At 44.0% G+C, this 14,716-nt stretch overlaps 1 protein-coding gene across 1 annotated transcript in view; it reads right to left on the reverse strand.

The window, feature by feature from the left end:
- Positions 1-14,716, reverse strand: part of LOC101738291 (bicaudal D-related protein homolog) — a 111,048-nt gene that overhangs the window by 21,851 nt on the left and 74,481 nt on the right. The window contains exons 3-4 of the mRNA XM_038016571.2: positions 2,276-2,431; positions 1,611-1,784 (exon numbers count right to left, since the gene is read on the reverse strand). Of these exons, the coding sequence (XP_037872499.1) occupies positions 1,611-1,784; positions 2,276-2,431 (330 nt within the window). The remainder of the gene's footprint in view (positions 1-1,610; positions 1,785-2,275; positions 2,432-14,716) is intronic.

Consider the following 14,716-nt stretch of genomic DNA (forward strand, 5'->3'; position numbering starts at 1 on the left):
TTATCTCTTCTCTCTCTCTCTCTCTTTCTCTCTCTCTCTCTTTCTCTTTCTCTCTCTCTCTCTTTCTCACACACACACACACACACACACTCATTATTATAAAACAACTCAGATTTCCACTTCACATCTGATTCCGACAATAATCCACCACCAGACTCGCCTCTATGTTCAGCAAAATAAAGATCAAAGCAATTATACATTAAAACTATATGTAAAATGGATCAATGAACGAATCAATCATTTCACAAGATTGATGTGAACGTTTGATCACATCACCGAACATATCTTTTGTAATGTAATGGATGTTTTATGCAATAATGCTGCTATTGATTTTTATTTCACGAATTTTAAAATGTATTTCGTAAAATAAGTATGCTAGTTAAATGTTAAAAATGTAGTAATAGCAGCTGAAAATAATTATGGTTTATCTAACGCATAATCTACAAGTTATTTAAGATATTAAAATAGACGCTGGAAGATATTCTGGACCTTAGCTTCTTAAATTGTAAATTTCAATACCTATTAAAGATTTTTATCTGTAATTTGCGATCATATAATTTAACATAAAAATCTAACATTTAACATTAAAAGAAACATTTTTCATTTTATCATAACGAGACCTACGGAGGAGTTAACGAGTAACTTAATGAGTAATTGAATTCCCCTAGACATATTAAAGCATAAAGTTGCTTTCAGACTACGCCATAATATAATAGCATATAGTATATAGTTCATAGCACAACAATATCGCGCACCATACATTTTTATTGACACGTTCACACTGTACTGTACTATATATTATTGGCTTAGTATACGGCTTACTTACTATGCTATACTATGTGGCACTATAGTATAGTGTAGTCTGAAAACAGCCTAAGTTATCCGCATGAAGATTTTCCGCACTTGAAATTTCTATTAATTTTTACGGACTTAAGAACTCACTTTCACTTCAGTGAAATTAAAAGATGAGTCTTTTTAAGCAAAATGGTGCCGTTTTTTAGGATAATGGGGTCAAGGAACAATATTCTGGACCAATTGAAAACGCAGAGGTTCCTTGCGCCACACACAGCACGGTAGTTCTATTGGTGGCGAAAATTTAATACAGATACAATAATTCCAAGGATCGACATCCTCAACACGGCAGATGCATGAACACTATCTTTTATTATCACGAATGTTTCGCGGCAGACATAAGTAATACGCTAAAAACGCACGTGTGAGCCGAATTCTACCAATAACATTCATTTTAATAGTTTTTATCAATTATTGATCATGTATCAAACCAATGACACTAGTCAACATCTCTATGAACCATCCATACTAGTAGTATCGTCTTGAGATTTCTATCCCAAGCCTACAATAAATACCTATACTAATTATTCATGACATATCATGCTAAAAAAACTTAGATCAATAGCAAGCTTTAAGCCAATCATAATATCTTTACTTGATTTTTATTTTACTGTGGAGTGGGACGAAGTTTGTATAATGGGTTTTTAAAACATAAACATACCATCTCTCAAAGACACCAAATAAATCTATTGCCAAGTTATATCTATTAGGATAAAATATTTCACCAACTTGGGAATATATAGACTAAAATCTCTCACCTGTTCTTTCAATTGCCTCTCCAAGGCCGCGATTCTGTCGTTAGCTTCATCAAGCTGCTGCATCAAGTTCTCCTTGTTCTTCAGCGATCCAGTAAGCCTTCGTTCCAGGTCTGTCTTTTTGTCAGTGACCAACGCCAGTTCAGATTTCAAAGACTGTAGACTTTGGACGTGATCCTGAATAAAAATCAAACGAAATGTTTCTTTTTGATGTCCTTACAAATTCAGTTATGTATTATAATCTATCGCTAAATAAGTGATTGTCTATTTGCTGAACCATGGCTGTATTTGGATATGACAATAAGTGCTCGCAATCGGATAATCGACGTCCGAAAGTAGAGAATGGAAACAAATAATCAACGCCAACTATTTTTTATTGGTTAAATCCTTGATTCCTATTATAGATTATGGGCTTGTTGCTACTAATTGAAGGCCTACTGGTTGCCTTGAGGCTACAACGTAAAATTATAATTGAAGGGCAAGTCAAAAGACTGAACTATAACAGAAGATAAGGAGTATTTTTTTAATTAATCATGAATTGATTAATTCCGTCTTATTCTTTTAAAATTCATCGTGCACAAAGCAATATTGTTGTCGTCATATTAAGTAACATTCATATGTAAGTAAATATTTGTCTATCAAGGTTGGTTGGTTAATTCTCGACCTACCTGTAGATCCGTCTTCCTCATGGAACATTGATCTTTTAAGGCTTCCAGCTGGGCCAGCAGTTGAGCTTCTGTGGCTGATGACTCCTTCAACTGGACCGTGAGGCGAGAATTCTGCGCTGTAAGTTCAGCTATCAGACTAGCTTTTTCTTCATCTCTCTGGTGACAAACATTATTCAATTATTAGGGTGTTTTTTTGCCTTTGTAGGCGGACATTAGGCCTGCCTGATGGTGAGTGGTTACTGTCGCTCATGGACGTCAGCAAAACCAGGGACACAGCCAAGCTGCTGCCTAATTTGTGCTGAATTTATTAGGGTATTTTACTATGGGTCATATAAGACCCATAGTTGTCGAATAATCTAAAGGCGAAATAATCTGGAATTCATGGTTAATTTTAATCAAGAATATATGAGAGGCCATAAACACCGCCAAGAAGAGAGGAAGATGGCGAAAAATCATCCAGACAAAGATAATGGGAGAAGATGGTCACGACCCTCAGACATGAGGAATGCGCAACTCAAGGAGGTGTGGTTGTGAAATAATTTCACCGCCATATCTTATCGCTTTTGAAAAGATAACGAAAGAATGCAAGATTAAGAAACCATCTTCTATCACACCGTACATATAAATAAAGTAAGTTTTAGTGTTTACCTATGATTTGTCATCGAATTAAACAGGTATATCAAATACAAATAAAGCTAATTGTGTGTCTGTAATCATAGGAAGTAATTTGTCTGTTTGTGATTTGCAAATTAATATCTACTACATTTTCATTATATCTGTCTGTCTAATGTTAATATCTTCATGTGCAGGTAGATAATTGTTTAATTTATTATAGAATATAGAAATTAAAAAACATTAGAAAGTGTAAAAGTTTATTGGGGAACAAAAAGTCACACACGTACAGAGCATATCGGTAAGATAAATCTTGATTAGTGTTGGTGATGAACAGACTAAGTACTTCATCAGTATTCATCATCGATAAGTGTAGACCGGCTATTATGTGGTGATCCGTAACGAACAGACTTAACCCACTGAGTTTCTCGCCAGATCTTCTCAGTGGGTCGCGTTTCTAATGCGGTGGTAGATAAGCACTGCTCTAGCTAGGGCCGGTGTTGGCATATTCTCTCAGATTGAGCCTCGTGAACTCACCTACCCAGTCACGGCGTAGTTGAACTATCCCCTTAGGCTACCAGCGAATAGGTGAGGAAAAAAAGAAACTTTACGGGACGACGTTCTTCAGAAAAATCGAAAACCGCGTAAGGACAAGGACGATTACATTTTTTTTATTGCTTAGATGGATTAGCTCACAGCCCAACTGGTGTTAACTGGTTACCGGACCCATAGATATCTACAAAGTAAATGCCGCCACCTAACTTGAGATGTGAGTTCTAAAGCCTCCGTTTTTACAATACAACGGCTGCTTCACCTTTCGAACCGAAACGCATTACAGCTTCACGGCAGAAATAGGCAGGTTGGAGGTACCTACCCGCGCGGACTCACAAGACGTCCTACCACCAGTAAAAAGTAGGTAAAATTAAGTAAAAAGTACATGACCGGACTTCGAACGTAATCTATCAAATATTTATTTTATTCATACAATCACATAGCGATCAAAACAAGCAAGCGTGGTTAATTGTGTTAATGGACGAAACAATGTCGGCGCTATTTATATTTACACTCTAAGCCTTTAGATTTTAGGTCCAAATTCGAATAGAATCAGTTTACGAAATAGTTTTTTTTCTAAGAGCGTTTTGGAAGGACATCAGGTGCCGTGACGACTTGCAACACGGTCGCTCGGAATAAGGCATTGACTCGTTGTTGGACTATTTTGATTGTTCATAGTTAATTGATTAAATATGTTTTTGTAGATCTCACATGAGACACCTAAGACCTTTGATCGTACTCACATGAATATAAGAAAAAGATTTGCTTATAACAGACATGTCATTTTTAATATTTAAAATGTATTCCACTCTATTGATTTGCATTTCCGACTATGTTTTTTTTTTTTTTTTTTTATTTTTTTTTTTTATGATTGAAGGATTACTGGTGGCCCGGAGGCCTTTCCAGTTTCACCAGGACAGGTGGGCGAGCAAAGGCTCAGCCAGGAGGGGTGGGATTTGCTAACAGCTGCCCGAGCGCCTCCGAAGGAGACCTAACAACTCAAGAGTAGCTGCTTCGCGAATGAATCTACTACCGGATCGGAATCGCGACCCGCTGAGAAGATCCGGCGAGAAACTCAGCGAGCTGATTCATGGGTTAGGTTGCACGGCGAACTCTTTGTCGAGTTCGACGAGTACGGTTACCGAGGTCCCTAAGCCTGCTCCTAGAGCTGAAGGCGTCTAGTGCAAAGGTTATTAGATCTGATGGATCCGTAAGGACGTGTCTAGGGCGTCGACGGTGACTGGCTCCTGCATGATCAGGATTCGGGGAGTAGTCAGCGGCGGCTACGATAAGGCGATTATCATGACGCATAGCCTTATCGAAGTACCGTTCCGACGCTGACTTCATGTATTTCTGTATAGATTCGAGGCCCAGGTCGTCGTGTAGGTCAACGTTCCTCACGAACCACGGAGCTCCGACGGCTAACCTGCAAAAGCGGGATTGTAGAGATTGAAGGGTGTCTATGTGTGTGCGGGCCGCGTGAGCGAACACCACACTCGCGTAAGTCATGACGGGCCTTATGCAAGTTTTGTAAAGTGTCACCTTGTTCCGAAGGGACATTTTACTCCGCTTACAGATCATGGGGTAGAGTCTACCGAGAATAAACGCGGCACGGTCACGGACTGATTTTATATGCGGGCGGAATGTCATCGATGCATCCAGGGTAACGCCCAGGTACTTGACCTTCCTGGCCCAGGGTATGGATTGACTAAAGAGAGTAATCGGGGGTGTGAGATTCCTCCTCCTAATCCGGGAGGAAATCCGTGTGGAGCTTCCCCTCTGAAATAGCACCGCAGTACTTTTCGCTGGGTTGATGTCTATGCGCCATTTTCGGAACCACTGTCCTAGGGCTAGGGCTGCGCTCTGAAGCTTCTTCGCGATTAGGGACTTGTTTCTACTGGAATAGTAAACAGTCGTGTCGTCGGCGAATAAAGCTAAATGGGTCGGCGGCGACCGGGGAATATCGTTAACGAATAAGCTAAATAGGAGGGGTGAAAGGACAGAGCCTTGCGGGACTCCAGCTGTGAGAGGTCGTGGGGAGGAGCGGGTTCCCTCGACTCGATATCGAAAAGAGCGGTTCGACAAGAAGTCCCGTATGATGAGCACGAGACTATCCGGCACACCCATGTTGAATAGTTTGAAAATCAAACCGTTGTGCCAGACTTTGTCGAACGCTTTTGCGACGTCGAAGAAGAGAGCTCCCGTGTATAACGGTTTTGGTCGATTAAGCCCCACAAGAATGTGCTCCGTGAGGCGGTGCACCTGTTGAACGCATGAGTGATTTGTACGGAATCCGAATTGTTCATCGATGAGAATGCCCTTGGATGAGACGAAGTCTCTGAGGCGTTTGTAGAGCAGACGCTCATACAGTTTGCCTAGAGACATGAGGAGGCTAATCGGGCGGTAGCTCGTCGGATGATTTTTTGGTTTACCGGGTTTATGTATGCCGATAACGTCCGCTTCTTTCCACACCGCGGGAAAGATACAGTTCGCCATAGCGGCATTGAAAATAGATGCCAACATCACGATGAGTTGGACGGGTAGAAGTTTAATAACGCGGTTGGATATACCGTCGGAACCGGGAGCCTTGCGAGGACGTAGGTCTTTGATCAAGTCTTTAACTTCCATCGGGGTGACGGGTGGTAACGCATCCGAGGGTGCCAAGGAGGCTCTGCGTTCTACCTCACTGTCTACTAATTCTACATGAACAGGGTCCACGGATTGAGTGCTGGGCGTGCACTGGGTTTGCAATGTATCGGCCAGCAACTCTGCTTTTTCGTCATCATCAAACGCCGCGAGTCGGCCTGAGGGGCCTACGAGGGGGGGCATAGTTACTACCGTATCCGATTTGAGAGTACGGGCTAAGCGGTAGTAAGACCTTTGGGAGGGCGCGAGTCCTTCTAAGAAATCAGACCATCTGGCATCTCGGACTTCGGCGATGCGAGACTTTACGTCGCGTTGTAGGGCACGCATTCGAATACGATTTTCCGCGGTAGGATACCTGTCGTAGGCGCGTATCGAGGCGTTCTTAGCTCTAAGGAGTTCCCTAATATCGTCGGACAATTTGAAGCGGTGAAGGAAGTCCTCCGCTACAACTTGTTTCGATGATCTATCTAATGTCGAGGTGATGTGTGACGTTAAGATGTCTATGGCTTCAGCGGTATCCTGAGGAGACGGGATAGAGTCCGGGTTAAACGGGAGCGATGGTGGATCAGATTCAGCCAGGCTGTTGCCCAGCGTGTGCCAATCCACCACAGTCCTCGTGACGGGAACGGAATCGGGAGCGCGACCGAGCTTCATAACGACGGGACGGTGGTCTGAATCTAACTCTGAAACTACTTCGATCGAGTGTAAGCGCAGAGTTACGTTTTTTAATAACGCTATGTCGAGTATATCCGGACGATGCGCGATATTTAGCGGGTAGTGAGTCGGGGTTAGCGGAGCGACGATATCGAAGGCGAGATCATCGACTAACGCGTCAAGCCGCCTGCCATTCGGGGTTGTAGTGTGTGAGTTCCACCTGATGTGTTTACAATTTAGGTCGCCCGCCAGAATGACAGAGCTCCCCATACCGAGCAGCGCCTCGACATCACTGCTTAGAACGATCTTATCCGGTGGAAGATAAACGGACGCGATAACGATCGGCGCGTGTCCCGTCAGTGAGATTCGGCACACTGATGCTTCGATATTAGCGAGCGCGGGAGGATCGAGCGGGACGCAATGCAGGGCTCTTCTATAGTAAATGACGGTACCACCACCACGAGCAGAGAGCCTGTCGTTCCTGACCATGTTATAGTTCGCGATTTTAGGGTCACGGCGCGCGGGCTTAAGTAGGGTCTCCTGCACTAAAAAGATATCAATTTGATGGTCACGCAAAAAGTCAGAAACCTGATCACGTTGATTTGCGAGACCGTAAGCGTTAAAAAATCCTATCGTTACGGATAGGGGCTTTATTCTACTTATATACGCCATTGATTACCGGCGGAGTGAGGGGAGGACGTACGTATTTAATGACGCGTATACGTCGGCGTATTCTTGCACAACGGCGATAAAGTGTTGTGCAGTGGAGGCAGCGCGAATGGCGTCGCCCAAAGCGTTAACGCGCTCAAAGTTGATCGACTGAAAGAAGTCGATCGCTAAAGCGAGATTGTCGGACGCGGTCGGAGGGCAAGTCGCGGGAGAGGGACGAGTTGCGGGGGCGGGACGAATCGCGGAGGAGGGAGTTGTAACCGTGTTCGTGTACGGCAGCGGTTTCGCCCAAGCCGAGACACTGGGCACCGGCGCCGGAACGAACGCTGGCTTAGCCTGCGACACAGAGGGTGCCGAGGCTTTGATGTCTGGGCCGGAAGCTCGGAGGCGGTTTTGGCGGGCGACGCGGCGATTTATTTTCGGGGCTCGGGGGCATCCGCGGTAATTTGCGGGGTGACCCTGTGTACGACACAGGACGCAGCTAGGCGGTTCCGTCGCGGTTTTTTGATCGCGAGTGCAGAGGGCCGTGGCGTGATCTCCTAAACACTTGACGCATCGGGGGCGCGCGTGACAGTTACGGGAAGAATGCCCGTATAATTGGCAGTTATGGCACTGGCTAGGTGTGCCTTTCTTGTGTGGGGTTTCGACGGCGATTCCGGAAAGGCTACAGACCGTTCGGATGTTGAATATTTGCTTACCCTCGGGGGTAGGCTGGAGGGCGACGAGAACCATGTTATATGGCTCCCTTCCGCGACCTGTGTGCATGCGGTGTACGGAGTTAACCGGTAGGCCTTGTTCGAGAAGGTCGGCCTTGACTAGCTCGGCATCCAACTCTTTAGGGATGCCACGTATGACGACACGGAGTTCGCGCTCATCCTGGAGCGTATACGTGTGGAAACTTATACGCTCCTTACGGAGGTAAGAAGAGAGGGCCCTATGGTCGTCGGGTGTTCGAACCTTAATTTGAATGCCGTTCGCGAGGTTACGGGCATTCGTAAAGTTGATATTTTTGGCCTTAAGGGCCAGGGAAACTCGATCCCAAGCTGCCTTCTCTTGAAGGATTACCGGGGGAGGGGTCTGGGTTTTATTTTGTGCCACCGGACGCGGCGACGGAGTGGCACGGGCTGGAGGTGCAACGGGAGTCTGAGGGCGGGGGCGCGACGCGTTCGCGGCTTTGCTAATTTTAGCGGCCGCGGGAGCTCGAGACTCCGCGGCACGCTTCTTACCCTTTTGTACCAGGGTGAATCCATCCGTCGATGAGGCGGGAGCGAGGTCGACCTCCATCTCCGAGTCAGAGTCGGAGGACGAGGAGGAGGCGGGCGCAGGTGACCTACGAGCAGGTGTTTTGGAGGGCACGACGGAGGCTGCGGATGATCGCGCTGCTGGAACGGTGGCCACGGCGGACGACGCAGCAGTTTTACTCGCCAGTATAGGCGACGCGGGAACGGCAGGCACGACGGAGGCTGCGGTGCTCGATGCAGAAGCTTTGCACGCAGGTACAGGCGACGCAGGAGCAGCGAGCTTGGCGGAGTCCACGAGAGGGCTCGCGATGTGATCGGCCTTGAAGGCCAGAAACTCTGAAGCGAGCTGTGGGTGGCGAAGTCGGAGGAATTCCGCGAATACAGCGTCCATGATCGCTGAGTGCCCAGGTGGGGCGGCCCCGGGTCTTGAAAACACTCGCCTTGCGGCGAGGCCCCAACTTCTCGGACCTGAGCGGTTCTATTGAACACAGGTGGCGATGCGGCACGATTACTACAGGACAAAGAAAAAACACAACAAAACGGAAATAACAAAAAGAAACAGAACAATTAACCACTTCCAGGAAAACAGTTTGTCGGCAGATGTACCACGAACACAGAAACAACAAAGGAAACAAAACAAATAAAAACTTCCAGGAAGAGCACTTAGTCGGCAGATGTACCACGAACACAGGCCGCGCGAACAATGGCCGGGCTAACAAAAGCCGGGCGAACAAAGACCGGGCGATCGAGTGGTCGATGGGCACGTCCGCACGTGACGGGTGCCTCTATCGGAATGCTTCCGACTATGTTATGGGTTAATCAGAGTATACTCTGTTTTTTTTAAACGCTAAGGTAAGTTTTTTAATTGGCAAAATGACCCGTGTATACAAGAAAAATATAATCATTAAACTAGTTTGTTGAATAAATTAAAAATGAACACTCGTAACTATGCATTCTGTTATTAGTGCAGAAAATAAATTTGAATGCACGGAACACTTATTATTACATCTTAAATGTGGTATTTTCAAACCCGAGATTTTTCTACGATAACATGCTACGTTGAAACAAAGTTCAAGCAACTAATGTTAGCCCTGATTGTATTTGGAAAAAGAAATAAGAGGTGACTCTGCGGAGTGGTAAGAGAAATCATAGGGTTAAAAGACTGAATGCTTATTTTTGTATTACCTTTCATTATTATTTATTTACTTAGTAATCATTTTCTTAATAGCGTCCAAAGACATACAGTTAATAACCCAACAGCGATTCGGAAACTAAAACGCACGCAAAATATAGCAAGCTAAATAAATCTCGACCGATGTTTTGGAAGATAAAGACGAATGAAAAGATCTTCCACCGAGCGGGTGAAATTGCTTCATCGATCGACGGTCCGAATTTTGTTCGGAACTTGTATAAATGAAAGCTTATCTTGAAAAATGTAAGCGAGATTCAGGCATCAGTCACGTATTCCTCAACCCACGCTGGTTCTGAGCGAGTGGGGTATTCCGTGGGATAGAACTAACCGGCACTATCTAGGCGGGCTTCGGATAGCCTGCCGACCGAGAGATGTAGATGTCTATAGGCTCCAGTAACCACTTAGCACCAGGTGGGCTGTGAGCTCGTCCACCCATCTAAGCAATAAAAAAAAAGATTGGTTACTTGCTTGTTTTTATCCTACCAAGTTATACGAAGCTTCAGTATCAGGTCATTAGGCGCGGAATGATAATTACCGTGGATATGGTCACGCGTTGATCGTCATCACCGCATCCTGTCGTAAAACACTTAAGTTTGGGTACGTTGGAACGGAAAGGGTTTTTTGACCTTGGCTTTACAAGGCGAATGGAAGTGTGGTGTTTGAAATTGTGTCTCCATTTCCTTTTGTATTACTTGGGAGGCTAAGATTCTATTATCACAAATTCACCGGGATTAAAAATGTTTTCTTTTTTTTTAGGATTGAAGGATTATTGGTAGCCCGGAGACCTTTCCAGTTTCACCAGCACAGGTGGGTTTTTTTTAGGATTGAAGAATTACTGGTGGCCCGGAGGCCTTTCCAGTTTCACCAGGACAGGTGGGCGAGCAAAGGCTCAGCCAGAAGGGGTGGGATTTGCTAACAGCTGTCCGAGCACCTCCGAAGGAGACTTAACAACTCAAGAGCAGCTGTTTCGCGAATGAATCTACTACCGGATCGGAATCGCGACCCGCTGGGAAGATCCGGCGAGAAACTCAGCGAGCTGATTCATGGGTTAGGTTGCACGTCAAACTCTTTGTCGAGTTCGACGAGTACGGTTACCGGGGTCCCTAAGCCTGCTCCTAGTGTCAGAGCTGAAGGCGTCTAATGCAAAGGTTATTGGATCCGATGGATCCGTAAGGACATGTCTAAGGCGTTGACGGTGACTGGCTCCTGCGTGATTAGGATTCGGAGAGTAATCAGCGGCGGCAACGATAAGGCGATTATCATAACGCATAGACTGCAGTACTTTTCGCTAGGTTGATGCCCATATTAAAAATGTGCTGCACAGACATAAGTACTGGACGAATCATTGATCCGTGTTCGATGTGTAGATACTTCAGTACATCATGAAGAAATCCGCGAACCGAAAGAAATGTATTAGTATTTTATATATGTGTTAATCTATTTTTGTATTCTAGCAAAAGCAGACACCGTTTAATTAGCTTTCGTTAGACCAATTCAAAATGACAATACCACGTAACCAAAATAACGAATCAAGTAGAAATATTGCCTCAGTAAAAACGACATCAATGTGACCAGTCTTATCCGAAATATCAGGCATCATTTAAACAGTAAAAAGACGCACGAAGCTTTGAATTCAATTAATTATACAGATTACATAACAGAATTACATACACAGAATACAGGTAGATAAATATGAAAATGTTCGGAATTAAATAAAAATAACAATTTTATTTGTTCTTTGATGTGTCCCCCATCGGACGGATTCCTTTTATCTTTTATTTATCGATTGAGGCACTACGAAATCTGCCGGGTCAGCTAGTTTAAAATATAAAAAAATTTGATGCAAAACCGGCCTATCCATAGTTTCACCCATAGATAACAGATAGCTTTGTAAACATTATTTTTGCGCGTATTGTTTTTTTTGCTTACTCAAATTCAAATTCATGAAAATTCAAATCTGATTGCGTCCATACTAACTATGGGAAGCTTAGGCCACTTTTGCGCTGACGTAGGTTCACCTGTATTTACCTACATCCAACTAGTGCTGAATTAGCTAAGTAAACATGAAATAGCAATTGTGCTTATATAATTTAATGAAATTTTGAGCTAGGCTTCTCAAGCGGTATATACACGTCAGAGCCTGAAAGGTGCGCCTCTAATTTACTAATTGACCCTCAAAAGCCTTAGTTTAGGTTATTAAATGGAAACTCCCTATAAATTACCCGGGGATTGCGTCATTTCAGTATCGACCTAAACAATAATGACACAAGCGGTCATGTTTATTTTGTATGAAAGATGTTTTTTTTTGTTGTTACAATTACAGCGTTAATTAGATTTGTATTCATTATTACGTTATGCTTTTTGGCTGTACACTTTTGCTTATGCCCAAATCACAAAGCGATTACATTTTCTAAAATATATTATATAACAATAATAATAAATAAATATATTTCTTCTTTTTCCCCACCTTATCCCACTACGTCGGTTCGGCACAGGTAATTTTTCTCTTTCATTCTCTTCCACCAGCTATCATCTTAACACTCATTCCTCTCTTTCTCTAATATCGTCATTCACACACTCCGTCCATGTCTTCTTCGGTCAACTTCTTCCCCCTCTACCTTTTCTACTCCACTATCTATATATATAAAAATGAATTGCTGTTCGTTAGTCTCGCTAAAACTCGAGAACGGCTGGACCGGTTTGATTTACTGGCGGTAGGACGTCTTGTGAGTCCGCACGGATGGGTACCACCACTCAGCCTATTTTTGCCGTGAAGCAGTAATGCGTTTCGGTTTGAAGGGCGGAGCAGCCGTTGTAGTGTTAAAAGTGAGAGCTTACAACTCATGTCTCAAGGTGGGTGGCGGCATTTACGTTGTAGATGTCTATGGGCTCCGGTAACCATGTAACACCAGGTGGGCTGTGAGCTGCCCAAAAATCTAAACTATAAAGAAAACCCAAAACTCATTTCTCACGATGTTGAGAATTTAATGAAAAAACTAGTCGATATTTAATTCCCTCACAAGTAATCCACATTGATCCCCTTACACTGAATAGCTAGAGTCACCCGTAAAGTGAGTCGAATAAAGCCCCATTAATGAGATTAGGAGAGGTGCTTAAATTCGATCACGTTGCAATACGAACCAGTCATCGAAAACGTGAGCCCGGGGTTCGGCAATGCGAAACTAAATAGGATTACAACGAGGCAAAAAATTTGGACACGTTTATTTGCTTTTATGGTATCCGAGATTGTGATCAGTAACTGCCGCTACGTTAGGGTTACGATAATATGACTACCGCAGGCGGATACCAATTTTACTAATGAAATACGTACTTAACAAATGTTCACGATTGACTTCCACGATGAAGGAATAACTTCTTCTTTTTCTCCACCTTATCCCCACTAGGTGGTGTCAGCACAGTTTCTCTTCCATTCTCTTCTATCAGTCATCATTTCAACACTCACTCCTCTCTCTCTCTCATATCGTCCTCACACACTCCATCCATTCACTTCGATCGACCTCTTCCCCCTCTACCTTGCACTACCATTTCCATACATCTCTCAGTATTCAGGTCTCAGTATAGTCACAACGGCTGCCCCACCCTTCAAACCGAAAAGCATTACTGCTTCACGGCAGAAATAGGCGGAATTTACGTTGTAGATATCTATGGGCTCGAGTAACCACTTGGCACCGGGTGGGCTGTGTGAGCTCGTCCACCGACCTAAGCAACATAATAAAAAAATGAACTATGTTACCTAATTCTACTGCATTACCCACTATCAGTGAAACCGACACTATTCAATGATATTTCACTGCACGTGGAACACCTCGACGTTAATACCACCGCAGTAGACCTTGAGTCGTTTACCAGCTGAAGTGGCTATTACCAAATTACATCCGAATATTAGACAAAGAACGTTTTTTTGGTAAGGGTCAAGGACGTTGGACGATTTGTTCAAACGCACGCTCTATTGTTTTAACGTAAAAATAGATTTTAAATTGTATTTTCACTTAACGAACATCAGTCGTCGATTTGAAACTAACTGCGACGGTCAGGTTGCATTTTTTATAGGATTAGATGGTGGGTGTTGCTGGTGGTAGGACCTCTTGTGAGTCCGCGCGGGTAGGTACAACCACCCCGCCTATTTCTGCCGTGAAGCAGTAATGCGTTTCGGTTTGAAGGGTGGGGCAGCCGTTATAACTATACTGAGACATCAGAACTTATATCTCAAGGTGTGTGGCGCATTTATGTTGTAGATGTCTATGGGCTCCAGTAACCACTTAACACCAGGTGGGCTGTGAGCTCGTCCACATATCTAAGCCAGAAAAAAAAACTTTGAAACATGAGATCGAATTTTCAATTTCGTTTTATGCCGACTGTACTGCCCCTCAAACTGAAACACATGATAACTTCGCGATGGATTGACAAAATGAATTCAATTCATATAACACTAGCTGTACCCGTCCGCTTCGCTGGGCATTTAAAATTAACATTATTATTTCTCATCCCCACAAAAATTCTTAACGCCTCCGCAGCTGGTGTAGGGAGTCCAACACTCATATAAATATTAGCCTATGTATTAAGTACATGTATTTTCTACATGAATACCAAGTTTCAAGTCAATCGGATGCATGGTTCAGTAGTTATAACGGAACATCCGTAAAAACCACTGTAGATTTATATATTAGTATAGATTTTTACTGGTGGTAAGGCCAGTTTTGTGAGTCCGCGCGGGTAGGTACCACCACCCTGCCTATTTCTGCCGTGAAGCAGTAATGCGTTTCAGTTTGAAGGGTGGGGCAGCCGTTGTAACGATACTTGAGACCTTAGAACTTATATCTCAAGGTGGGTGGCGCATTTACGTTGTGGATGTTT

This window comes from Bombyx mori, chromosome 16, assembly GCF_030269925.1.
Source record: "Bombyx mori chromosome 16, ASM3026992v2".
Lineage (NCBI taxonomy): Eukaryota > Metazoa > Arthropoda > Insecta > Lepidoptera > Bombycidae > Bombyx > Bombyx mori.